The following is a 24,307-nucleotide window of genomic DNA, read 5'->3' as shown; positions in this document are numbered from 1 at the left end:
AGCAGCTCCCCTCCAGCCGGGGCCGGTGCACCATCTGGCCAGCCTTCAGGACCGGGCTTTGGCAGACCCCGTAGGTCGGGGAAGGCAGGAGGGAGGCAGGCCGTGGTTACCAGGCCCTGGCTTTCACTTGCTATGGATGAACCTTTGTGCAAGTGTTCTGGGCGTTCTTGTGTTCTTGCTCCTGGAGCCGGAGGGCACCGCTGTCCTAGAACCCGCCACAGCAGACCGCCGAAGTCTACCTCAGGACTGTTGCGCATGCGGCTTCCTAACTCTGGGACTCCCCTGCTGCCCCTTCTTCCCTTGGCGTGTTCCTTCTGGTCCCAAGGTCAGTGCTTCACAGCCAGGAGCACAGCTATAAGCCCAGCCCCTCCCTCCCACACCCTGTTTTGTTTTCTTCCAGAACGTACTTCCTAAAATTATCTGGTTGACTTGTTTCTCATTCATCTCACTGGGGCGAGAGACTGCTGAGTTGTCCCTCAATATCCATTTTCCCCTTTGTCCTTAATAGAAGAAGCAGAGCCCCAGATTTTATCTGGGATCATGACCACCCAGCTGTTAGACTACATTTCTCAACAAGCGTTATGATGCAGTGCGGTTTCATGGCTAAGTTCTTTGTGAGCTGGGGATGGACGTTCTTAGAAGGGCAGGAACATGTCCCTGCCTTCCTTGCTCTTCTTCCTGTTTGCCAGAATGTGGTCGTGATGACTGGAGCAACAGCAGCCATTTTGGGCCATGCCATAACTCGTGGCCAGAGTGAGCCTGGTTTCTCAAACCTGACCCTAGCCCCCCAGGGCTGCCTGTCTCCAGTCTTCTTTTATGTGGGAGAAAATAAGCTGCAATTGTGTTGAAATTTCTATCACTGTTACACAGCTGAACCTAGTTTTAGCTGACACACAGAACCTGGGGACGTCAGCCTTTCAAGGGAGGGACTTTTGTCGGGTGTGTCTACTGATGGGTGGTGCCTGGCACAGAGCAGCTCAGCAGTAGTGAGAGCAGGGGCAGTGCTGACTTGGGCCAGGCCCCACTCCCCATCCTTTTGAGGACCCTGGATCACTTAATTCTCACAGCTCTGGGGGAGGGGGTAGGGTTGTCCCCACTCAACGGAGGAGGAAACTGAGGCACAGAGCAGTCAGATCTCTTCCCACCACTAAGTGGTGCTGGGACTTATCCCTGGTTCTAGACCCTTCTCCCTCACTCCCTCTCCCCGCCCCCTGTGCAGAGTTGGCTGGGTATTTGGGGCTATGGGCCTCACCAGCTTCTGAGTGCCCTGGGTCCAGGGAGGGGTGGCCTCAGGGCCTGGAGTTCTAGCACCCACTTGTGGAGATGCTGTCCACACCCCTTGGAAGGTCCAGTGCTCACGACTCCTCTTTCTGCCCCATGTGGGCCCCACCACGGCCACCTCTGCCCGGATCTCCTCACCCCTGCTTGGCTCACTGTCACCCTCGCAGCCCCAGCCTCCTCAGGGCTCCTCATTCTGGCCCGGTGGCCTCACCTCACCCTCTCCAAGCTCCCAGGGCTTGTGCTGCTGGTGTGTGGCTTCCACGGTGCCTGCCCAGTCTCTGGGGCCCCCCATGTCCCCTCCGACCCCAGCTCTGACAGAGGGCTGCAGGGGTCACGGGTGGGCAGAGCCACAGGGGGCAGCGTCCCAGGGGCTGCTTAGGGGAAGCCCCCGCCGCAGTGTGTGGTCAGCGTGATGGGGCTGCTCGGGCAACACGCGGATGTGGTCGGCTGCCCTCCGTTCACCAGGTGGGGAGCTGAGAAGCGGCTCGGGTCTCGTTCAGCCGAGACAGGGCTGGACCAACGTCACGCCGCCTCTGCCATCCTGGCTCCCTGGCACCCACGGGGAGCGCCATGCATGAGCGAAGGGGCGCGGCGTGGCACCCGCCCGTGAGCCTGGTGGTCAGGCAGCGGCTGTGCTCGGACGCCTGCGGAGAGGGCGCTGCGGGGCGCGCTGAGGGACGGTAGGGCAGGGCTCTGCGCGCCTGCGTGGCGCTCGCCTCCCCGCTTCCCTCCTCCGGCTTCTCCGGCTGGGGGCGGGCCTCCCTCTGTCTCCCGGCCATGGAGCCCAGGCTCGGGCGCGCCCCCGGCCGTAGCCCCCCGGGGCCCGGGCGCACCGTTGTCAGCCGCCAGGAAGGTGGCCTCGTACACGTTGTTTTTGATGTACAGGGACTCGCGGTCGAGGACGGCGGCCGTGGTGATCTGACCGTTGGTGGTGTTAATGTGCAGCCAGTTCGCTGGGTCCGACAGCTTGGAGTATCTGAGGAGGGAGGAGGTGAGCCGGTGAGGGGACGGTGGCCCCGAGCCCCTGGCCCCACCCGCTGTGGGGCGCCTGCCTGGACATGGGGAGGTTTCCCTGCCCATGCGACCCTCACAAGGACCCCAGGAGGCAGACGCCCCCCTCACTCCCTCGGCAGACGGGGAGACTGAGGGGCGGAAGGGGTAGGTGGCCTGCAGCGTCACAGCTGGTGAGCAGCCAGGTCAGAACCAGCCTGACTCGAGAGACGGCTGCAGGTGCTGGAGGGTCTTCCACCTTCTTGGGCGGCGACCACGCAACGCTCGTGGCTGGCTGAGGGCCGGCGGCATCGCCTGGACCGCCTGGATCCCGCGGGACGGGGGTTCCGGCTGTCCCCAGGACTGGGGCTCCTGGGGCTCCCTGCCTGGAGGGACAACACAGGTCGGGCACTTCCTGGGGTGCAGGTGTCACCGGGCAGGATGGGACTCCTCTGTGTGGGAAGCAAGGGAGCCCAAGGGTGGGAGGGAGCCCCTTCCTGCGGCCCCAGGCCGGACCCACCGCACAGCCTGCTGCATGAACCGGTCAGGGTCCGCCGCCGAAAACGTGGTCAGCACCGTGCCGGCGGGCACACCTTCCTCCAGGCGGATCAGCTTGTGGTTCGAGGGGAAGTAGGGTGCCTCGTTGATGTCCATGACGGAGATGGTCACCCCGGCCGTGGACTGGAAGGACATCTGGACCCCGCCGGCCAGGGGCGCCTGGTTGGACACCATCACGGTCAGCATGAATGCTCTGTTCAGCTCGTAGTCGACTGCCTGGAATGAGAGAGGCCCGCAGGGGTGAGTGGGCGGGGTGGGCTCGGAGGCAGAAACCGTGCGTGGGTCACCGGGTCGGCGCCCCCTCCTCCCATGATGCTGGTCCCCAGGGAAGCTGCCTCCAGCCTCCCTTGTTTCTGGCTTCCCATGGGACTTGCCAATGGGAGCAGAGTTTGGGGTAAAGGACCCTCCCGTGCCTTCCCATCGTGTCCTGGTAGGGCCATAGCTGGGCTCCTGGGGCTCCAGCCCCCAGGGGGTGGCACCCCTCCCCAGTGCCAGCTCTCAGCAGGTGCTGCTCCTTCCAGGCTGGTGAGGTCAAGGCCCCATGGCTATTTGTCTAGGAGCCCCTTGCTGGGCGCAGCGGGCAGTCGCTTCTGTTGTTCTGACCCCCCAGTTTTTGGTTTGCCCCAGCAGCCCCGGGGCTCTCCCTCACCAACTCTGTGGCTTCTCTTCCCTCTGTACGTGGCTCCTGCAAGAACACGATTCCCCGTTACACCATTTTGGGGCTCCAGGACCGTGACTGACAAATGCTAGAAGGGGTCTGCAGTCTACCGTAACTCCCAGGAAAAGAACGGCTTTAGGTGACCAGGGCTCAGTGCTTAGATGGTGGGTCCTGATGCGATTGAGTTTAAGGACAAGAATCAATGCAAAGGAATCTTCAGCTCACTTGGCCTTCTCCCTGTGGGTAGTGATTTGGGGTTTGTTACTTTTTAAAGCTTTTTAGGTATAACGTAGGGTGAAGTAAATAAACACGTGTAATGTGGTTAGGAAGTAAGATTTTCAGTGTAAGAAGCACAAGTATGAAGTCATCAGAGGGAAGTAAAACCCTCCGGAGTTAAATCTGAAATGAATGACCCTCTGAATCGGCGGAAGGGACGGAGATGGTCAGGGTGGGCCCGTGCTGGGCCGTGCGGCTTCCCGGCTCTGCCCCCGAGAAGACGGGGCTCAACAACAGTGAGCAGCGAGCACCTCTGGGGCCTGGATGCCGGTTTCTAAGGACCCGTCCTCACTGGAGAGACGGCCTGCAAACACATCCAGGTCCAAAGGTCTGGACTCTGTGACTGTGTCGCCCTCTGCGGCACAGGGACTTTGTGGACTGATGAAGCTAGGGGTCTTGCAGTGGGAGCCGGCCCGAGATTACCCAGGTGGCCTGATGTAGCATCCGAGGGTGTTTACAAGGGGGGGCTGGGGTCCTTTGTCAAGGCAGCAGGCAGCGTGGGGACCGAGGCAAAGACGGCTCTGGCTCTGAGGACAGAGGACCAGCCAAGGGAGTCAGGACGTGGCTCGCCAACCTGGAAAAAGCCAGCAATGAAAACACCAGAGCTCTGGGGGGTGGGGCACAGCCTTGCGCGCTCTCTGGTTTCAGCCCGTTGAAACGGACGGATTTTGGACTCCGACTTCCAGAAGTGCGAGAGGGTCATGGACTGTGTGAAGACACCCAGCTTGACACGAGTGGTTACAGTAGCCGCCGTAAGCAGAGAGTGACCGCGGACAGCTGCTGGCCTGAATGGACCATTAAAGGCAGCAAAAGAAGCTTCTGCCTTTCTCTTGGACTCTGCATTAGTTTCCTGTTCCGATTTTGTGGCTTAGAGGGACACAAATTTGTCATCTTGCAGTTCTAGAGGTCAGAGGTAAAAAATCAGCATCCCAGGACCATTAGGTGTGGGTAGGGCTGGGTCCTCCTCCAGGCTCTGGGAGGCCCCCGTGCTCTTGGGCCCGCCTCCCCCTGCAGAGCGGCGGCCTGGCCCCTCGGAGGCCCTCTGTGACCTGTGCTTCTTCCCGACGGCTCCCAGGACCCTGACCTCCTGCCTCCCTCTCCCAGACACGCTGTGAGCCCAGGGCCGCCCTGGATATCTCTGGGCGACCGCCTGTCTCAGAATGCTTACCTCATTCACACTTGCTAAGCGTGTGCCACACAATTCCAGCCAAGGAAGGACAGAATTATTAAAGCACCATTCTGTACTCGCTAATGAAGACATTTACGTGCATAAGGGTCACCAGTAGGCGACAAAACCGGATGGAGACTGGCGGCAGAGGGCACATTTGCAGGCACGAAGCATTGTACTCAGACTGCTGGCTGATCACGAGGGGGCAGAGTCAGTGACGGGAATGATGGGAACTGGCTGTCACCACCTGAGCCCACGGTCCTGGATGACCAGCGTGGGACAACCGGGCACCACGGGCTTCCCGATGCCACCCAGCCCAGCCACAAGGCCCGTCCTCAAGGTCTAATCCCAGGTTACAGTAACTGTGGGAGAGCGAGGAACAGAGTTACCAGGCGGAAGGCATTGGACAGTCTGGCACATGGGGCCTCCCGTTGGCCAGCTGACCTGTGTCTGTGACAGGTCAACACTGGGCGGAATGTTCTAGATTATGAGAGAGTCAAGAGGTGTTGCAACCAACTGCATGATCCCTCTTCGGGTCCGGATCCGGAGAACCACGGCAAAGAGAGACTTTGAGGAAAGTTAAAGGACACAGAACAGACTTGCGTCCGAGGACACGGAGGGCGGACGGCTGCTTTCGTCAGGGGTGTGACACTGTGACACGTGTGACACGTATGGAGGCCAAACATATTACTGAGGGGGACACATCTGACTTACATAGAGATGCGCGGTCATGAGGTCTGGGAGTTGAAAACCTCTTTCAGCAAAAATGGAGATGAGATGGGCTGGAACAAGCTAACAGCTCAGACTGCGGTGCGGACAGCACCCTCCCCTCTGTCTGCTGGGCGCCCGGAGGTGCTCAGGACGCACACAACAGTGTGTTTCTGCTTGGAGAGGAGCTGATCTGCGGGGTCGGGAGCCCGTGTCTGCAGCCGGTAGTGCCTCTCCCCACCAACCCGAACCCCAGCCTCCTCAGGGTCCCCCAGCTGCTCGGCGTTTGGCTTGGGTGAGCGTTAAAGACCTTACTGCGGGTGCTTTGACCCTTTGCTTTCTCAGCACGGCTACAGACGAGGCATTAAGTACGAGACGAAGGGCTTTCTGATGACAGGGGATGGGCCCGGGGGCTCAGGGATGCCCGATGCCAGCCCGACAGGAGGGTCTGGAAGCCGATGCCCTGCAGAGATCGGGGTTCCGGGCTGACCCCCGTCATCCTCTCCGGGCGTGATCTCCTTGTCCGCCCGAGTAGGAGGGGTTCCTGAAGGCCCCCGGGAGTCCTGCCATGAGATGCCACGTCCTTCTGTGGCACACGCCTTGTCGTGCTGAGGTCTTCCCCTGCCCTGACAACCCCTTGAGGAGGGGGCTGTCTGCCCCTCATATCAGTGCGGTGCCGCTGGGGTCCGCCTGGGGGAGGCACCCCCCTTGGCCATCCCTATTGCTCCTCCCCCAGCACGAGGCCCGGCGCTGCTCAGGTGCGTGTGCAGCAGGGACTTGGGCCCACAGACGCTGCCCAGGCTGGACCCTCAGGGGCCCAAGCGGGCAGCCCGTCTGAGGAGGCGCCCACTGTGGGCTGACTTGGCAGCCCGCGCCTGAAGGACAACCCCCGGGGCTTCAGGCCGCACACCGGGGGCCCCTCCCACAGGGGTGGGCGTGGTTCCGCCATCCTGGGCACAGATGCCGCCACATCAGCCCCTGCGCCCACGCTGTCTCCAGGTCCCCACAAAACCAAACAGCTGCCAATGCCACCAGCCCCTCCTCCCGGACCCTCAGAGAGTCGTCTGGGGACAGGGCTCCTCCATTTCAGTGGACAGTTTCATGGAACCCTGGTGGTTTTCCTCCGAACCAAGCACCCGAGGGAAATAACTGTTCCCCTGTTCATCGGTTCATGTCCCCGGGGGACACGGAAGAATGTTGCGTGTCGTGCATTAAGATTGTGTCACCCGTCCGAGTGAGAATGCCTTCCAGAAAGACTATTACGGCCAATAAATGTCCACGGGAGGGTGAAATAAAACACATTTGTAATGGAGAAATCGATAGGTAATTTGGCCCACAGTTTCAGTTAGAGCGGCCGCATATGCTGCCCGGTCTCTGCCAGGCCCCTCCCCAGACGCGGCAAGGACCCTCCGCGAAAAGGCGAGGGGCTGGTATGCGGCCTCTGGAGAGGCTGTCCGGCGGGGGCAGGCCGTGCGGGGCAGGGCGGGGGCGGGGGGCGCGGAGGGACGGATGAGCTCCCCTGCACGGCTGCCTCAGGGCTATTACAGCAGGATGGCAGGGGCTGGGCTGGGGGGGGTCTGCCTCTGGCCCGCCTGTTCTCTGGGGCTCCTGCCAGCGCATACCCCCCGCCCCGCCCATCCTGGGGCTGGAGCTTGCCATCTGATGCCAAAGAGGCTGCTGGCTTCGAGGCTGTGTTCCAGGTGTGCGGCAGGAGAAAGGGCCCGGGGTTGGTCTGAGCCTGGAAGAGGTGGTGTTGTCGTGGCTGGAGGCGGAGGAGGCTGGGGAGGTGGCAGAGGGGCTCCGAGGAGGCTGGGCATGGGGCCTGTGCCCACTGGGGCCGGCGGTCTGACAGCAGAGTGGCCGTGCCCCAGCTTGGCTAGAGCCTGAGAGGTGGCGGGCCAGTATGGGGGCAGGATGGAGCTCGGGGGCACGGGCGGCAGGGTAGGGGTCAGGAAGACCCGCCCGAGGTGACTGGGCACTGCCTTTGACCGACAATGCAGCCAGGATCCGTGCGAGGTAGCCGAGGGCCTGGCTGACCACACATACGTCTACCCGGTGTCTCGTTCACCCTCCGAGCAGTGGAGGCCGCGGACCAGGAGTCCTTCCACCTGGGGGCAGGGGGCTGGAAGCAGCAGCAGGTTGTGTGATGACGGGAAGGCGGGGGCAGGGACGGGCCCCGGTGGCAGAGCGTGAACACGGCAGGTGGCCCGACTCCTCTGGGGGTCCCGTGGACCCTGGTGGGACTGAAGGGACCTTCCTCGCACCCTGGGGAGCCCGTGCGAGCACGGCCGTCCTGTATCCACGGTGACGATGTTCACAGTGAGGACAGGAGCTGCTTCTGTCAGCTCCGCTGTCACCATGGCCGGGTGCTGCACCAGATTGCTAGCCAGGGCCCGCTATAATGTCAGCGACAGCCCTGCATCTGGGGCACAGAGAGGGCGACGGGCCCATGCCAGGGGTAAGCGAGGGAAGAGCCAGCCCAGGAACCCAAGAACATAGGCCTCCCGCCCCAGCCGGCAGCAGACTCCCCCAACTGCCTCAAACCTCCCATGCCCCCTCCTGCCCCCGCTGCAAGGTAATGTCTGAAAACACCGTGTCTCCACCGCGGGGAGTGAAAATAACCCAAAATGCCGTCAAAGACGAAGCACCGTGCCTTACACAGACTTCAAGTGTGGAGTTCAGAGAAAAGCCACGTGTGGAATACCAAGGAGAAAAGGGAACACGGAGCCGTGTGGCCCAGCTGCTGAGTGCGGCTGGGACACGGGGCCCAGTCTCCGCGGGACAGCCCGGCCGCCCATGCTCCCAGTGCTCAGGGTTCCAGCGCGTGTGGGGTGGGATTCATCTGTGACATGGGACAAGCGCATGTCTCCACCGCCACGCTGGAGAGGTGGGAGTCCCCCAGCCCTCTCCCTGCCCCTCCTCATCACACCCCTGTTCCCAACTCGTTTCTCGAGATTCGTCTATAGTCGCCACACCGAGTGCTGGATAAAGGCCATACGGGGAAGGAGAGATAGCGGCCTCTGCCTCTTAGGAAAGCAAAGGGGTGTCTTCAGTTTCAGAGAGCTAAGACCTGCCGTGCACTGCTAAGACAGACTCCTTCCTGGCTGAGCTGGGTTTATCTCAGGAATGCAAGGATGGTCTGACGTTACACAGGCTCTCGATGGGAGTTCACGCATTAGTGGATTGAGGCGGAAATACAGCCCTCCAGGAGGGCACAGGAAAGTGATCTTCTGGGGGAGGGGGCAGGTCAGGCTGCAGAGTCCCTGGCGGTCACGTGACCAGGCCTCGTGAAGCCTGCCTCTGACACGAGCAGGTGGACGCAGTCCTTTGCACCCAGATGTCAGGGGTGGCTCGCACTGAACCCGTATTGCTTCTGTCCATTCTGTCCCGGGTGGTGGCCGGGACAGAAGCCACGACGGCTGGCAGGAAGACCACCCACCTTCACCACGGTGACCATGCCCTCGTTGGTGACGGGGTCTGTGCGGACGCTGAAGTGTCCGGAGGGGTCCCCGCTGATGATCCGGTAGAAGGCGTTCCAGTTGGGCGAGTGGGGCTGATCTCGGTCCATCACGGTGAGGTTTGCCACCACCACCTCCACCTGGTTTTCCGGGACCTCCCCCGCGTACTGCAGAACACAAGGAAAGACAGTATTCTCAACCCTTGCGGGAGCCTGGGGAGGTCAGGAGGGACTTTCTAGCAGCCCCTGCGGGATGCCCTCCATCCAGCTGCTTCTGTAGACGGGGACTCCCACACCCCTTCCGTGGGCACGGTGGTATCCCCAGAGGGCTCCGGTGCCTCCAGCTGTGCCCACCACCCACCTCCAGACGGAACCTCCACTTGCACACACACACACACACACACACACACACGCCTGCTGGCCTCCCTCCAAGCCCCCAGATGGCCCCCTTGCGCCCTGGAGGCCTGTGCGACTGTGGCGACGCAGGAGACTCAACATGTGCAGGACGGGTGCTGGAGAGCTTCGGGGGCCTTCCCCGGGATGGTCCTGGCCAGGGTCCTGCCATCCCCGCGGTCCCACCGTTGGTTCAGGGCTTGGGGTCCGCAGCCACCAATGTGTCATACCAAACACAGAGCCCTTTCTCCTGTTGAACGCCCCCACCCCCGTCAGTGGTTGTGGTTCACGTGGCTGAGTTGGTTGTGTGCAGGGAAAGATGCTGTGTGTGTGTGTGTGTGTGTGTGTGTGTGTGTGTGTGGGTCAGGGTGGTGGTAGCAATCTGGGCACCCCCTTCCGAGTGAGAATCACTGCTGAGTGCCGGCCCCGCCGACGTGTGGCCTGTGCAGCCGTGGCCCTGTGGAAGGGCCTAAGTTTGGCTGAACATTCTGCTCTCAGTGTCTTGAAACTCCTAATAATTTGCAAACTAGGGCCCGGTTCCTTATTTCACACTGGGTCCTGCAGTTTGTGTGGTGGGCCTGACCCTGTGCAGTGTGGCTTTGAGCCACAAAACCTGGCGACAGAGTCTGGACGGAGATCTCGGATGTCTGACTGTGGTCACAGTGGTGCAGCTGACGGCGGCCACCACGTGTGGGTGCCCAGACAGGCGCTGCCGGGGCATTACCTCTCCCGCTGCCTGCGGTAGCCCTGCCCTCATCCCCGTTTTACAGATGAAGCAAGAGAGATTAACACACCTTGGGTCCAACAATGGGGCGCCCAGTGTCCGCTCTAAGGATCCGGCCCCCAGTCACAGCGGTGGGGTCACAGGATGGGGAGAAAGGCGTCTGCACGGGCTTGGCCGATGTCCCAGGCAGCTTGGCTCTGAGCCTTGTCCTCCTGCCCCCGCCCCCCGCTGCACCTGCTGTGGCACAAAGCCTCCTGGTCACAACCAGGACAGCCACCCTGCCTCGTGCCCACGTTGGGGGTGTGGCCCAAATGCACCTGTGCACACCCTAGGACAGACATGGAGCCGCTTTAGCCAGAGACGGTCCTCCTGTCGCTCAGGGCACCAGGTCTGGGCCTTGCCTGCTCTGGAACCAGCTCCCGCCCCTGAGTGAGGGTCTCGTGGGGCAGCCAGTCATGTGGCCTCCGCCACTGAGGGGCTCCTGAGGCCGCAGCCACCATCTGGGGTCCCTCACACACATCCAGCCCTGACCGCAGCCCTAGGACCGGACCCCTACACCCGTCTGCCCAGAGCCCTTGCATGTGCCCTACGGGGCCCTGCGTGCAGCCTTGGTTGGCTGGGTTGGCTCACAGGGGACCCTCTCCTTGAGGGCGAGACGGGGCCAGGCAGCGGGACCTCTCTCCATGTGGCGTCTAGGCTTCCTGCTCTCTGTTGGGAGCTTGGTACCTCCCAGAGAGACTGGGCCTCGATGGTTGTGATGGTTTTCTGCCCTGAACACTTCCGAATTCAAGCGTCAGCTGGTGGTTGGGGAGGGGTTCTGGGGTGCAGTGCATGGAAAACTGGGCCGCCGTGGCTTGAACGCAGGGGCCTGACTTCCAGGAACGGGGGCCGGAGGGCCGAGGGTAGCATCAGTGGCTGCGTGTCGGAGACATTGAGGCTGGTGGCTCTGTCCTTCTCTGGCTTCCACGAGGTCAGAGCACAGCAGCTCAGCCTGTCCTGTCTGTGCTGGGTGGCGTGAAGGACGGCCGCCCGGCATGTGTGTCCAAGGGATGGCGTCTACGGGCAGACGGGTGGGGCTGCCGAGGCCCAGCAGCTTCTGTTCCCGGAGGCGCTTGCTGGTGAGAAGGAGGGGAGGTGGGTGCAGACTCCCCAAAGGACCCGTGTGGGCTTGTTGTCCCCCACTGTGAGAGGCACGGGGGGCCCGGTCCCCAGGCTTGTGGCAGATGTGTACGGAAGACGCAGACAGGGGCGAGTGGATGAGGCGGTCGACGCGCAGAGCAGCGACGGTCCGAGCGAGGGAGGAACTGTGAGCCCCCACGAGGCCGGCTGCCTCCAGGGCCAGAGCACAGGACTGGACTCCCAGCCTCCACGCTCCACAGGGAACCCCACAGTCCGCCGCGCAGGCGCAGTCAACAGCCCCCATCTGTCTCCTGGCACGGGCAAGCCTTCCAACCCCGATACCATCACCTTGTCAGTGGGAAAAGCTGAATTGATCCCAAGTGGGATCTCGTCCAGCGGCCCCAGTGCTGGACGGGACGGAGGCCCTCCAGCTCGGTCCCACTCAGCAGCACGAGGCCCCGTCGTGGGATTCGGGAGCACCAGCGCTCGCGGGCACCCCGAGCGGACGGCCTGCCCGTCGCCGTCGCCGTTCCCGTTTCTCCAGCGGCCCCGGGGGCCCCACTGTCCCCGCGCCTGACCCGCCGGCGGCAGCAGCAGGCTGGCAGCCGGGCTCCACCCCAGCCAGGCTTCTGGGAGGCACCTAGGGAGTGTGAGGGAGGCTGGGGGCTGGGGGACAGGAGGGGTCAGCCCGGGGCGGCTCAGGGCCACTTCGGGCTGTGGGTGTGTGTGCGTGCGGGGGGTGACCTGGTCCCTGGGAACTCTCGGGAGGATCCCAGGTGGGGGGTGATGCCCTCCAGTGGTCCTCGGGGGAGGGGGAGCTGGGCACAGGAAGAGGTGGAAGGACCTTGGGAGTGGGGGGTTTGCAGGCCTCCAGAGTTGTCCCCCGGATGGCCTGGAGGAGGCCGACGATGCTTCGACGCAGCCCCTCTGTGTTGGTGGGAGTGAGGGGGGCAGGGTGACTGCAGCGGCCGGCAGGGCCACGAGGTCAGAGCCCTGCTGGGACACGTCTGCTCACAGTGGCGGCAGGCCTGGGTCACTGGAGCCGTCCTAGAGACCTGCCTCCTGCTGGTAGACCTTGCCCAGCCCTTCCCTGCTGGGCCCCGGGCTGTGCCCTCTGCAGGGAGGTCACCATGTCCCCAGAGCAGGAGGCCGTCTCCACTGGGGCTGAGTGAGAATTATTGGTTTTATCGTCCACAGAATGGGCACCCCATCTCTCCGAGGACTCGGGGATGGAGGAGACCGCACACAAAGCTCCTGGGCCATGTCGGGCCTTCTGTGCGGGGGTGTGCGGGACCTGGCCGGGCTCCAGGCCCCAGGGCCCAGCTTCCTTGTTGCAGAGGGAGGGATGACCAGGCTCACCAAATGTGGGTCTGGGGCCACAACACCTAACTCTCCTGAGGGGCTTGGTGGGAGTGGAGGGCTAGCGTTGGGGCTGGCAAACCCAGGGGCCAAGTTCAGGGCACCGCCTCCTTTGTTAATAAAGTTTTATCGGCACACGGCTGTGTCCCTTCGTTTACATAGTATCTGTAACAGAGTTGAGTAATGGTGACAGAGCATGTATGGCCCCAGACTCAAAAATAATGACTCTGTGTCCTTGACAGAAAAGACTGTGGATCCCTGCTCTAGACCCCTCAACCCCACCACTGCAGTAATTTAGAAGTGGGCATGCGGCCGACACCGGCTGGTCGGGGCGTAGTTCTGGTGGCCCCCATCTCTGGCCTGGGTGCTGTGGCCACACCTGCCTGAAGGTGTTGGGTGGGGTTGCCATCCACAGCCCGAGAATGCCGCTAGCTCAGAGGAAGCACGGCTCAGTGGAGGCTCCTGGTGGCTGTGGGAGCCTGGATCCAGCTGTACCTGATGTCAGTGTTCCAGCCGTAGACGTTTCCAGCTTCTGAGACACGAGGTGTCTCCTTTCTGTTTAAGTTGCCAGGACCGGTGTAGGGACAGCTGTGAGGCTGCCTGGCTCTCTCTCCCCTTTGGAATCCCCATCTTTATTTTCCAGGACTTGCTTTCTCAGCTTCCTCTCCAGCCATGAGCTGGTCAGGTGACCTAGGACCTTCTAGTCAGAGGCACCTGCCTGACTGGTTCCCAAGTGAGGCAAAGGCCTCTTGCTTTGGCATCTGCCGGTGGCAGTGCCCCGCCCAATGTGGGGCACAGACGCTCTGGCCCTTACACCCGGTGCCGCTGACAGGAGGGGCTGCTCCTGGTGGAGGCTCCATGCCTGACACCCCTGGCCCTCGGGTTTCGTGACCGTGTGCATCCTCCGGGCACTTCTCTCTTGGATCAGACGACCTGGTGTGGTCACCTGAGAGCCGGGCCTCTCGGGTGCACCTCCGAGGGGTAGCACGCCGTCCTGGGCTCCACGTCGGCCTGCTCCGGAATGCGGGGGGCATCCTTCCCCGGACTTCATGGTGCGGGGGAGACCTGTGTGTCCCAGAGTGCGATTCCTCATACACTCTGATGAAGTTTATTCCCAGAGTCTATTTTAATTTGTGCAAGTTTAATAAAGGTTCACAAAGAAGGGCCTTAAGCTGATACATCTGGCTTAGGATTTTCTTATTAACTTTCCCCTGGCCGTAATGAGTTTTTAATTTAATTTTTTCAGATTTTCAGGCACAGGGAAAGCCTCTCCCATGCCTCACAGGAGACGAAGACAGATATTTGGGAAAGAAGGAGTTTTAAGATCATCGGAACAGAGTGTCTTGCCCAGATGGTAATCCCGAATCCAAACGTAGCCTGGCCCGAGGGACAGAGAGGATTTCGTCCAGCACAAATCCAGCTCGGAGGCCAGAATCCACAGAGCTCCCAGGGGAAGGTCACATTAGCATACAGGAGGATTAGGGTGAGAACAGTGAAGCCCAGTCAGGATCCAGAGAGGACCAAGAATGACAGCCTGTCCACACGCAGGACCCACGAGTCGTCCACGTGCCCACGCCACGCGGGACACACCGGGACCCGAGGCTGCGCTTCTGTTTCTGTTGGGAGCGAACAGAAACTCGGGCTGGAGGACCTGACCCTCCCCTAGCCGCCCCTTGGTGAGCGGGACACCACGCTCCCTGCTGGCCTGCGGTCCCTAGCCGCCCCTTGGTGAGCGGGACACCACGCTCCCTGCTGGCCTGCGGTCCCTAGCCGCCCCTTGGTGAGCGGGACACCACGCTCCCTGCTGGCCTGTGGCCCCTAGCCGCCCCTTGGTGAGCGGGACACCACGCTCCCTGCTGGCCTGCGGCCCCTGCAGCGGCATCTCCTGGGAGGAGGGCCTCTTCCCTGGCCTGGAGCTCAGGGACCCGTCGCTGTTACTAGCAGAGCCTCGAGAGCTGGTGGGGGGGCCTGCCTGGCAGGGACGCGGCTGTGCCTCTGTGGGCCTCGGAGCAGGGTGGGGGGTTGCGGGGACTGGGTGGGCGCTGGGGGAGGGTCCCAGGGGTGTTTCTCCCAGGAGACACCCCAGCACTGTGCCTTCAATCCTCCGTGGCTTCTGCTGGAAAACGTATGGATGTGCCTCTGTCCATTGCGATGGTTCTATCAATTTTTTTTGAAACTTACTTTTCTGTCCCGAAAACTAATGACGGTGTCTTTTGGGTTCTGAGCCCAGGATCAGAATCCGATGTGGGGTGGATCAGCAGCTCCTAACCAGAAGCTACCACAGGCAGTCTTCCTTGGCTCTGCGTGTGACGGGGGAGGGCCCGAGGTCTGGGGCCAGGAGGCCTTTCACCGGCCAGCCTCTCTGGGCCTCCTCCCACCCCACGGAGCTGGCGCGTGTCGGGCTAGATGACACATGGGAAAGTGCTCCTTCCGAGGACAGCTCATGGGAAAGGACCCAGCAATCGGTTAACACCGTATCTCGGACCCTCTGCTCCCCAGGGGAGAGTTCACAGAAGGCGTCCGCTGACCACAGACTGGGCCACAGGTTCGAGCCCCTTGCTCTTGCCCGGGGGGGAACCACGCTAAGAGCCAGGCGCCAGGCACTCTTGCTTGCTGTCTTGATCAAGTCTCCTCGTGCTCCAGCCACGTGCTCCTGACCCACGTGCGGGTGCACACCCCCCAGGCAGGCGCTGGTGCTCCGTCTCGCAGGTGACGGCGCAGAGACACAGAGTCTGGGGACCCAGGGGGACGAGGAAAGTGTCATCTTTAGGAAGTGGACACCGGCCTGGCAGGAAGGGCTCGAGGTGTGATGTGATGTGAGCTGGGGCTGGGCGTTCTGGCCTCCGGCCTCCCCGGTGCTCGGAGAAGCTGTCCCGATCGGTTATCTACGGCAGAGTTCCACACCGAGGGCCTGAGCACAGTGAAGGGCCATGAGTCCGTTCCAACCCTGAGAGGCCAGATTCTTACTCTCAGGAACTCAGGCTGAGCTGGAATCTCTCCCTCTCCTGGGTTTGTGGACGAGGTGAAAAGCTAAGCGCCCTGGGGATTCCCAGGGTTAGGGCCACAGAGGGCCTGCTTTGGGGCAGCAGGGGCCCAGGCAGCCAGGGTAGGAGCCAGGGTAGCCAGTCCCTGGGAAGGTTCCAAGGCTAGCCTGGGGTCTAACCGTTCTGCTCAGGTCCCGGCGGTGGAGGGCTGGCTGCCGTCCGTGCACTTACAGAGCAGAGGACAGCGTCGTTCAAGGCTTAAACTCTTCACAGACATCAGTGGATGCTCCTGACCTCACCTCGGGACTGTACGTCACTTCAGGGCGGAGTGGGGACAAACATTCAGAGAGGTCCAGCTATCAGCCCACGGTCACACAGCGAGGAGGGGCCGAGGCGGGGCTAATGAGGGGATTCCGGACTCCAGGAGACCCTCCTGAGGGCCTGTGAGGGGCTGGGCTGGTGGAAGGGGCCCAGGACACTGGGTGCCCAGGATTCTCCCCCAGGGCTCCAGACAAGGCCAGACAGGAGGCTCCTGGGGGCAGAGTGCAGGTTGTGTCCTGGGGCCTGAGCCCCTAGCCCGGCAGAGCCCGGCAGAGCCCGGCGCTCACCCCCGAGAGAGTGTGGAGTGGGCCGGTGGAAAGGCCCGGAGGCCCTGCGGCAGGCTGCCCTGTACCCCGCGTGCGGCGCAGGCAAAGGGAAATAGCTTTGAATCAACATCTAAGAGCGGGAACTGGACCGTGCGAACCCCTTCTTCTCTGCAGCTTCTGCTGATGGTTCTTGGTGAAGACTGGTAACAACAGCCGGCCTCGGCCTCCCCACCCGGCCGGCCAGTGCCACGCAGACATTGTCCCGTCCGCAGAGGCGTGTGCGCTTCAGGAGACGCGCTCCATTCCTGCCCTCGTGGGGACGCCCGGCAGAGGGAGGCAGGAGCGCACGGTCGCCCCGCCCTCCCTGCTTCGCTCCGTTGCGGGCCCCCCCAGGACGGGTGTTTCCGGGGGGCCCGCAGGTGTTTGCACCGCGGCCGCCTGCGGAAGGGAAGACGGCGTCCAGACTCGGAGGACCGGCGGTCACAGCTGGACCGGGGCTGGCATAGTGGGCGGAAGGCGTCCTCCAGGAGCAGGTGTGGGGCAGCCCGGGGCCCTCGCTGGAGCTGCAGAAGACGCTCCACCCCAGAAGGGGATGGAGACTCACTCGGGGTCTGGGAGGAGAACCACATGGCCCAGAGGGGGTGCCCCGAGGAAGCAGGCGCCCTGGGTCTGACTGTCTCTCCGTGTGGCCTCGGGCCACGTGGAACTAGCCTTCTGGGCCTCAGTTGTCTCTGGTGGCTGTTGCTCTGACAGCCTCCACGGCCACGTCAGGGGAGACCTCTCAGGAAACACACAGAAGCTTCCGGACGTGAGGGCCACGGCGCACTCGACTCTCGGTCACGGTCGTGTGGCATTCTGCGCTCACAGCGGCGGAGGGGGCGGGCGCCCGGGACACGGCCCCCGTGCCAGCGTGGGGCTGTCCTTCTCACTCCTGACCCAGCCGCTCTCCCGTGAGCCCGTGTTATTCCCCAGCAGGCGCTGTGGCTGTGGGGCTCTCCCCGACGGCAGCGCGTGCGCGTGGGGGCACCCGGTGGAGGCGGGACGGGCTGGGAGGGACGCCTTCGCCACGGCCGGTCACTTAATACCTTGTGAATTCTGCACCGGTGTGTGAGTCACCTAACCGAGGACGCCCAGTGAGCTTTAAAAAGGAGAAAATGAGTAAGTGAAGTCGGTGGTGCCATGGGTTTGCTCACGGACGGCCCAGGGGTCTGCGCTCAGCAGACTCACATGGGTGGGCTCCAGAGACGCGCTGTTGGGCGGAAGAAGCCGACTCCACAGAATCACGCGCTCTGCGTGACGCCATCCGTGTGACGGGCGAGACTGGAGTGTTGGCGAAGGTCGCCTTGGCAGTGGACGCTGTCAGGGGCTGCTCTGGGGACCGGCAGGAGGTTGCTCCTGGCTCCTGGTGGGAATGTTTCCCGGAAGATGTGTGGTCACACTACATTCCCGTCACACAATGAGCAAGACCCCTTCTGACGAAGCAGGGGACCCACAGGGTCTATCTGGGTGCTCGTGGCTTAGAGCGGATGGGGTGTGCCTACTTCGGGTCCTGGTAAATTAGACGCCAACCAACCATCTTGGGGGGAAAAGAAGGAGTCAGCTTCTGTGGGGGCAGGAGGGTGGGCTAGGGCTCTGGTCTGCTCTCGCCGGAGCCCGCTGGTTTCTGGCCCGTCCCTGAGGCTGCCAGCGTCTGTGCGATCCCCGGTCGGTGACACCTTCTCCGGAGAGCCTGGGTGCAGGCTTGGACCAGGATCGGGAGGCAGGCGGGGGCTGTGAGCATCCTGTTCCAGTCCCTGCGGGTTTTAGCCAAATCCCAACTCCTGGCAATGCCTTCTTCAGCGCTCCACTGGTGTGCTTTTCTCCAAATCCGGTGGTGGCCAGAGGTGACCAGCAGGGCTGGACAGAGTCCTTTACCTCGGCAGGTCACCACGTTGCCTCATGCCTGAAGGCACATCCTTCACTCCCACCAGAGACAATTGGCTTGGTTTCCTTCTGCCCTGGTTTCCATGGTGACAGTGGAGGTCCTGAAGCTGTTTCCCAGGGGGACTAGGGGTCCTGGTGGTCAAGAGGGCTGGTGCCACTGCTCCCCGGACATCTGGAATTTGCAGGCTGGTACCAGGACAAGAGCGTGTCCTTGGGAACAGTGTCCTCTCACCTGGGCACCAGCTGTGCGTCCTTGGAGACACCAGACTCAGCAGATGGTGAGCATCTGAGGTTCCCACCCCTGCCCCACCTGCCAGAGCCCGGCTCAGGACGGGCTCCAGTCCCCACTGCAACGTTACCTGGGGGAGGTCCCCTGCATGGGTGCTCACCTGCACTGCTGCCCCCAGGCACCAGCACGGGTGTCGTGTGTCCTAAAGACAGCCGTGTGTTCTCCTCATCACAGAACGAGGCGCAGGGTGGACGGAAGGACAGCGGGTCTGCACGGACAGGCTTGGGGGAGGCCCTGCTGGGGGCCTGGAGCCTAGGCATCATTACTCCAGGTCCCTAGGGAGATGCTTCGACCATGTACAAAATGTCCAGGATACTGGCCCTGAGCCTTTCCTGACCACTGGCCCAGGACTGATGGAGGCAGAAGCCGTGTCCCCTCAGCCAGGTGGGCTGGGGCTGCGCTGCTCCCCCTGCATGCGATCTGCCATCTGTACACTAGATGGTGCTGTGCATCCGCAGGTGAGGTCGCGTGCCAGGGCTGGGTGCGGGAGGTAGGGGAGCAAGGGTGTGGGTGCGGGGGATGGGGTCTGGGGACTCTGACATGGGGGCAGGAGACCCCAGGGCGTGGGGTGATGGGGAAGCAGGATGAGGGAATGCTCGGATATCGGGGGGGGAGGACTGGTTCCCGAGATGCCCTCCAGGCAGTGACCGGCTCTGGGGAGCTCCGGGGAGCAGGCGGGGTCTCTGTCCCCACCGCCTTCCCTGCTCCTTGCTGCAGAGTCAGCACGGCTTCTGGGGTCCAATCCCAGCTGCTCCCACTGAGAGGCTAGTGGGGTGGCTTTGGGCCAGTGACTTGGCCTGTCTGAGTCTCGGCATTTCCCCCGACCCTGCCCAGGTTGGGAGGCTAGAGCTTGGCAGGGGAGGGCTCCCCGGCGCGGCTTGTGCTGTGCCTGTTACTGTCCTTGCTGTCACCCCCGCGTCCCCTCGGCCCTCCCGCGGCGGCTCCGAGAGGCGATCCCGAGACCCTCGGATCTGCCGTAATCTCCCAGTGTCCCTGCGACTCCGAATGCTCAAACCTGGATGTCCCCCAAGGGCCCTGGGTCACTTAGGTCCGGAGCCGCTGGGTGTGGGGCTCAGCGACGGCCCACCGGCCAGGCCTGCGGGGAGGAGCTCGCCGGTCCCTGCCCCCTCCGCCTCTGTGCGCGGTGGGCTGTGGAGCACAGCCCAGCTCCTCCTGCAGGGACCGGCCCGTGCCCGGCCGAGGCCCCCCCCGGGCATCCACCAGCAGGTCCCACGGAGCACACAGCCGCACGTGTGCTCCAAACGTGGCTGAGCCCCAACACCCCTGCTCGGCTCTGGAGTCAGAGTGTCCAGCCCATGCGGTCCTGGGCACTTCTCAGGGCGTCAACGGTCGCTCTGTGTCAGGCCTCCTGGGGCCGCATCACAGCCCCTGCCCGCCGCCCCCCCGGAGCCCACCTCCTTGGCAGCTCCTCCGGTCGCCCTCCTGCTGGGGACTCCTGAGGTGGCTGGGCTCCGTGTCAGCCTCCTGCTGCCCAGGGCCACGGGCGCGCCGCTGTCGGTCAAGCTCCTGCCGGCACCCGCGGTGAGGAGGGCGGCGGCCCTGACCGCACCGGCTACCCAGGCGCGCGACTACTCACCGTGCTCGCCGTGAATTCTGGCGGGTTGTCGTTCACATCCGTCACCGTGATGATGGCCGTGGCCGTGTTCGAGAGGCCATAGTTGAGGTTCCCCTCCATGTCCGTGGCCTGGACGATGACGGTATACTGCTGGACTTTCTGGAAGGGGCAGGAAGGGGGGGCACGGCGCGTCAGTTTACAGGCTGCTGCCCCTTTCCCTCAACGCGCGCTCCCTGAGGCCGGGCCCCTGCGGGCGGGATGGGCACACCGGGCCCCTGGCCGCTCTCGGCCACTGTCCTGGCGCAAGGACCTGCTCCTTCGCTGGCTGCGGGCAACGGCGCTGCACGGAGAAGCCTGGCCGCCTTCACCGCAGGGCCCGGCTGTGGTACGTACAGATGGTGTTTGGTGCCAAGACAGAAGGGAGGAGAATGGGGGTCCCCGGGGAGCACCGTGCGGCCTGGGGCTCGGAAAACCAGGGACGGACACTTGCAGAGAGGGAGGCTCCCGCAGACGGGCCAGGCCCCCGTCACCTGCCCTCTGACTGGTCTCTGTGGCTGTGGCTCCCACCCTAGTTCTGACTGTCGGGTCCCGTGCTGTCACTTCATCATCCTTTCTGTCCCTCCCCAAACTGAGCTCTGGGAGACCGCCACTGCCCCACTCACCCCGTGTCCCCAGAGCCGACGGCCATGCCCAGCACAGAGCAGGTGCTCCGAGAACGTGCGTTAAACGTTCCTACGTGAGCATCGGTGACAATGCACAGGCCGAGGAACGGTGAGACGGACTGCGAGGCCCCGCAGGCCTGACACGACCTCTGGGTATTTGTGGGTGGCTGGGAGTCACTTTGAGGGAAATCACACGGTCCGACGCGTGTATAGGACAGGTCAGGTCAGCTCATTAAGGCCACGGGCCACATCTACCTGCCGCTGCTTAGTTCTGGCAGTAAAGTTGTGCTGGTGCAGGACCACGTCTACTCATCTACACCCTGCGCTGGTTTTGCACAATGGGTGAGTGGCGGTGAGACCACATGGCCCGCAGAGCGGGGACATGGACCGTGGGGCCCTTTTGCAGAAGATGCGTGTCGTCCTGGGCCCTGACGCCAGGCAGAGTCAGCCAGGAAGCTCGAGGGCAGGCTTGGCAGGGACGCCACGAACTTTTCGGGGAGCCAGGGCTGGGGAAAGCAGGCAGGTTCCGGAAGAGCAGGGATGTGCTGCCTGGAGGTGACAGGGTGCACGGGGACGGGCCAGGCGGGCGGTCTGGCTGGGCTCGGGGTGGGGGTGGGGCTCGGGGCTCAGGAGCGCCACACGCTTTCTCACCTAGACTCCGCTCACCGGTCGAGCCCACATTCCCACGCGACCGGGGCCGGGTGTGCGGGGGCTTGCGGGGCTCTGCTCCTGCCCCAGCCTCCCCCACTGCCTCCCCCTGGCTGTCATTTCCGCTTCTCCGTGGCCCCTGGGTCTCTCCTGCAAGGGGACGACTAGCTGGGGGCTGGGTCGTGGGGAAGCGCCCTCAGGGACAGGGCCCCTCAGCAGGTCCCCCGGTGCCAGACGCGAGCGGAGGGCGGCGGGGCGGTCCCCACCCGCGGGGGGCCGTGGACGGGACTCTGGCCTGCTGTCCAGCCCGCGGGAGGCCTCCAGCACTGTTCGTGAGGGGACTGAGCACATGTCCACCACAGCTGACGTTTGGGAAAATGGTAGAACTTGCAACCAAGGAGACATGAAAAAATCATAGAAACAGCTCTCTGCCTGGTGCTGCGTCCCGTTTCAAAAGTTTTCTCTCAAAAAGTCAGTCTTCATCTCTCCCCATCCTCCTCCCTCTGTCACCCCCCCTCCGGCCCCCACCCGTGTGCCTCCCTCCACAGACCCGCTCCTCCACGCCCCACCGTCATCCACACCCCCCGCCCCCCGCCGTCCGCCCGTCCGTCCGTCCGTCCTGCCTCGGCCTCTTCCTCCCTCCTTCCAGCCACCTGTCCGGGGCGTCAGGTGAGCCGCTCTGTCGGAGGCGGCCGACAACCTCTCATCTGTTCCCGGCGCGAGGGACGCAGGAAGGGGTCGAGTCTTTCCCTTGCAAGTGCTCAGAGCTGGTTCTTTTTTTTTTTTTCTTTTAAGGGTCTATTTATTTGGGAGAGAGGGAGCACAGGCAGGGGGAGCAGCAGAGCAGCAGAGGGAGAAGCAGGCTCCCCGCTGAGCAGGGAGCCTGATGCGGGACCCGGTCCCGGGACCCGGGCGGTGCGAGCGGCGGGAACGTGTGTCCGAGGGAAGCCGGCCCAGCACACAGCCTCATGTCGCAGCCGGGACTGCTGAGGGGCACCATCACCCCAGGGCCTCACAGCACCCTGGGAGGCAGGGGGTGGCGGCGGGGATTCCCCACGGGACTCCCCGCTCTCAGGTCTCTGTCGCTCACACAGTACAGATGGAGCCAGGGGAGCCCACACAGCCACACGGCGGAGACTCTTTCTGGATGTGGGTGGACGGCGCACGGAGAGCGGGGCTGCCCCCGACAGCGGCCCGCGCGGGACTCCCCCTCGCCCGCAGGCCCAACGCCATTCAGAAACGCAGCAGGCCTGACCCGTGCTCCGCCCGAGGTGGGAAGATGACGCCCCTGCCTTCCGGGCGTCGAAGCGGCTCCCTGTCTCCCGTCGCAGCTCCACCTCCTCTAGGGACGCTGCCTTGTCGTGCTGGGGACCGCCCCCGTGCAGCGGCACACTGGATCCGAGCCCCAGGTCGCCACAGGCCTTGGCGAGCGGTCCTGCCCCAGAAACCTCGTTCCCTCCGTGCTCGACGCGGGCCGCGGCTCCGTCCCCGCCGTGCCCTCCCCGGGGAGGACAGCGGAACCAAGTCTGATTTTCTGACGGGGCGGCGGGCAGCCAGCTTTGGAGGTGGTTTTCCCGTCTCACCCCACGTTCTCTTGTTTAATCAGATCTTCTCCCTCCTGTGGCCGACTTTGTCTCTGGTGCCGAGAATCTCAGCAGCGTCCTTCCTGCACGTGGACGTCCCCTGTCTGTGTCCGTGTCCTGCTGCCATCCCTGCCGGCGGCCGCGTGCACCCCAGGTGTTGTCAGTGCCCTGTTGCGTCGGCCCTGCGGGGGCTGGGACTCGGGCTCCGATGGGCTCTGTGTTGAGCCCACGGCGGGCGCTCCAGGAGGTCCCCGCCTGTGCTCTCGGGGGACCCAGTGCCTGCAGGGGCCGGTGATGTGGGAGCGACGCCCACCCCACTCCCCGGGGCCACCCTGCAGGACAGATCCCTGGACCTCGACACCCGAGGTCCCACCGGGGCCACCACTGTACTGTTGTGATCTCAGGCCACGCCTGGCCATCCTCATCCGTGGGCCTGCAGGGGCCCCCCGACCCAGGCCAAGCCCTGCGCGAGGCTCTGTCGTCAAACTACCCCTTGCGCCGAAGGCTTTCCTGGGCTTCAATACACACACCAGAAACGAGGTTCGCGCAGCTGCCAGTCCGCGGCCCTAACAGGAACCAGTCCCAAACACAAGGGCGTGGCTTGAAAGGTCTCCCCGTGAGTAACTAGGCCCAGCCCTCAAAGGGCATCTGCGAGCCAGGAAATGTCTCTGCTGGAGGGGCCTCCCCATCACCTCCCGCGACAAAGAGGAGAAACTGAGGCCCAGAGACAAGCACTATGACAGGCTGATCGGCCGCCCGGTCCCCTGGCTGGTCCAGTTACAGCCAATGGCTCCCCTGCTCCCCCGCTAACGCCTGGCCTGGCTCCGTTCCCGGAGGAAGCAGAGGCCTGCCAGTTCCAGAAGCGGCAGCGACTCTGCCCCCTCCCCCCAGCCTCTCCCCTCCCCAACTCTGCTGCTTCTCCAGCACGTTCCCACCCCAGGGCCGCTGAGGGCCACTCCGTCTGCCCCGAACTCTGCCCCTTCCCACCGGCCAGGCCTTTCCTCCTCCTCAGTGGGAAACCAACCCACCCGCACAACCCCTGCTCGCCTCCTACACCCGGTCCCCCCCGGACCTGCCTTCCTACCCCACACCTGGTCTTCCCGGAGACTCTGCTTTTCTTCTCCGCATCAGCGTGCTGCCGCCCCACAGACAGGGCCGCCAGAGCCCCGTGCGTGATGTTCGCCACGCTCTCTGCCATCTAGAACCTGACGTGGGGACAAGGCCACTCCCTCCAGGCATGGGTGACCGTCCACGGGCATAGCTCTGGGCCACAAGCCCCTTCAGCTTGTTTCCAGCTGGGCCAAGCACTGGCCTGGTTTGAGGACAGCAGTGAGGTGGGGGAGGGTGTGGTGTGAACAGTTCCA

General features: G+C 63.5%; 1 protein-coding gene across 1 annotated transcript in view; it reads right to left on the bottom strand.

Moving 5' to 3' along the window:
- The window catches only part of CDH4 (cadherin 4), a 500,617-nt gene that overhangs the window by 7,156 nt on the left and 469,154 nt on the right, over window positions 1-24,307 (bottom strand). The window contains exons 8-11 of the mRNA XM_082746383.1: window positions 20,072-20,209; window positions 9,079-9,264; window positions 2,792-3,045; window positions 2,115-2,257 (exon numbers count right to left, since the gene is read on the bottom strand). Coding sequence (XP_082602509.1) covers window positions 2,115-2,257; window positions 2,792-3,045; window positions 9,079-9,264; window positions 20,072-20,209 — 721 coding nt within the window. The remainder of the gene's footprint in view (window positions 1-2,114; window positions 2,258-2,791; window positions 3,046-9,078; window positions 9,265-20,071; window positions 20,210-24,307) is intronic.

The sequence above is a fragment of the Mustela nivalis genome (assembly GCF_964662115.1).
Source record: "Mustela nivalis genome assembly, chromosome: 8".
In the NCBI taxonomy this organism is placed as follows: domain Eukaryota; kingdom Metazoa; phylum Chordata; class Mammalia; order Carnivora; family Mustelidae; genus Mustela; species Mustela nivalis.
This window is presented reverse-complemented; position numbering and strand designations above follow the sequence as displayed.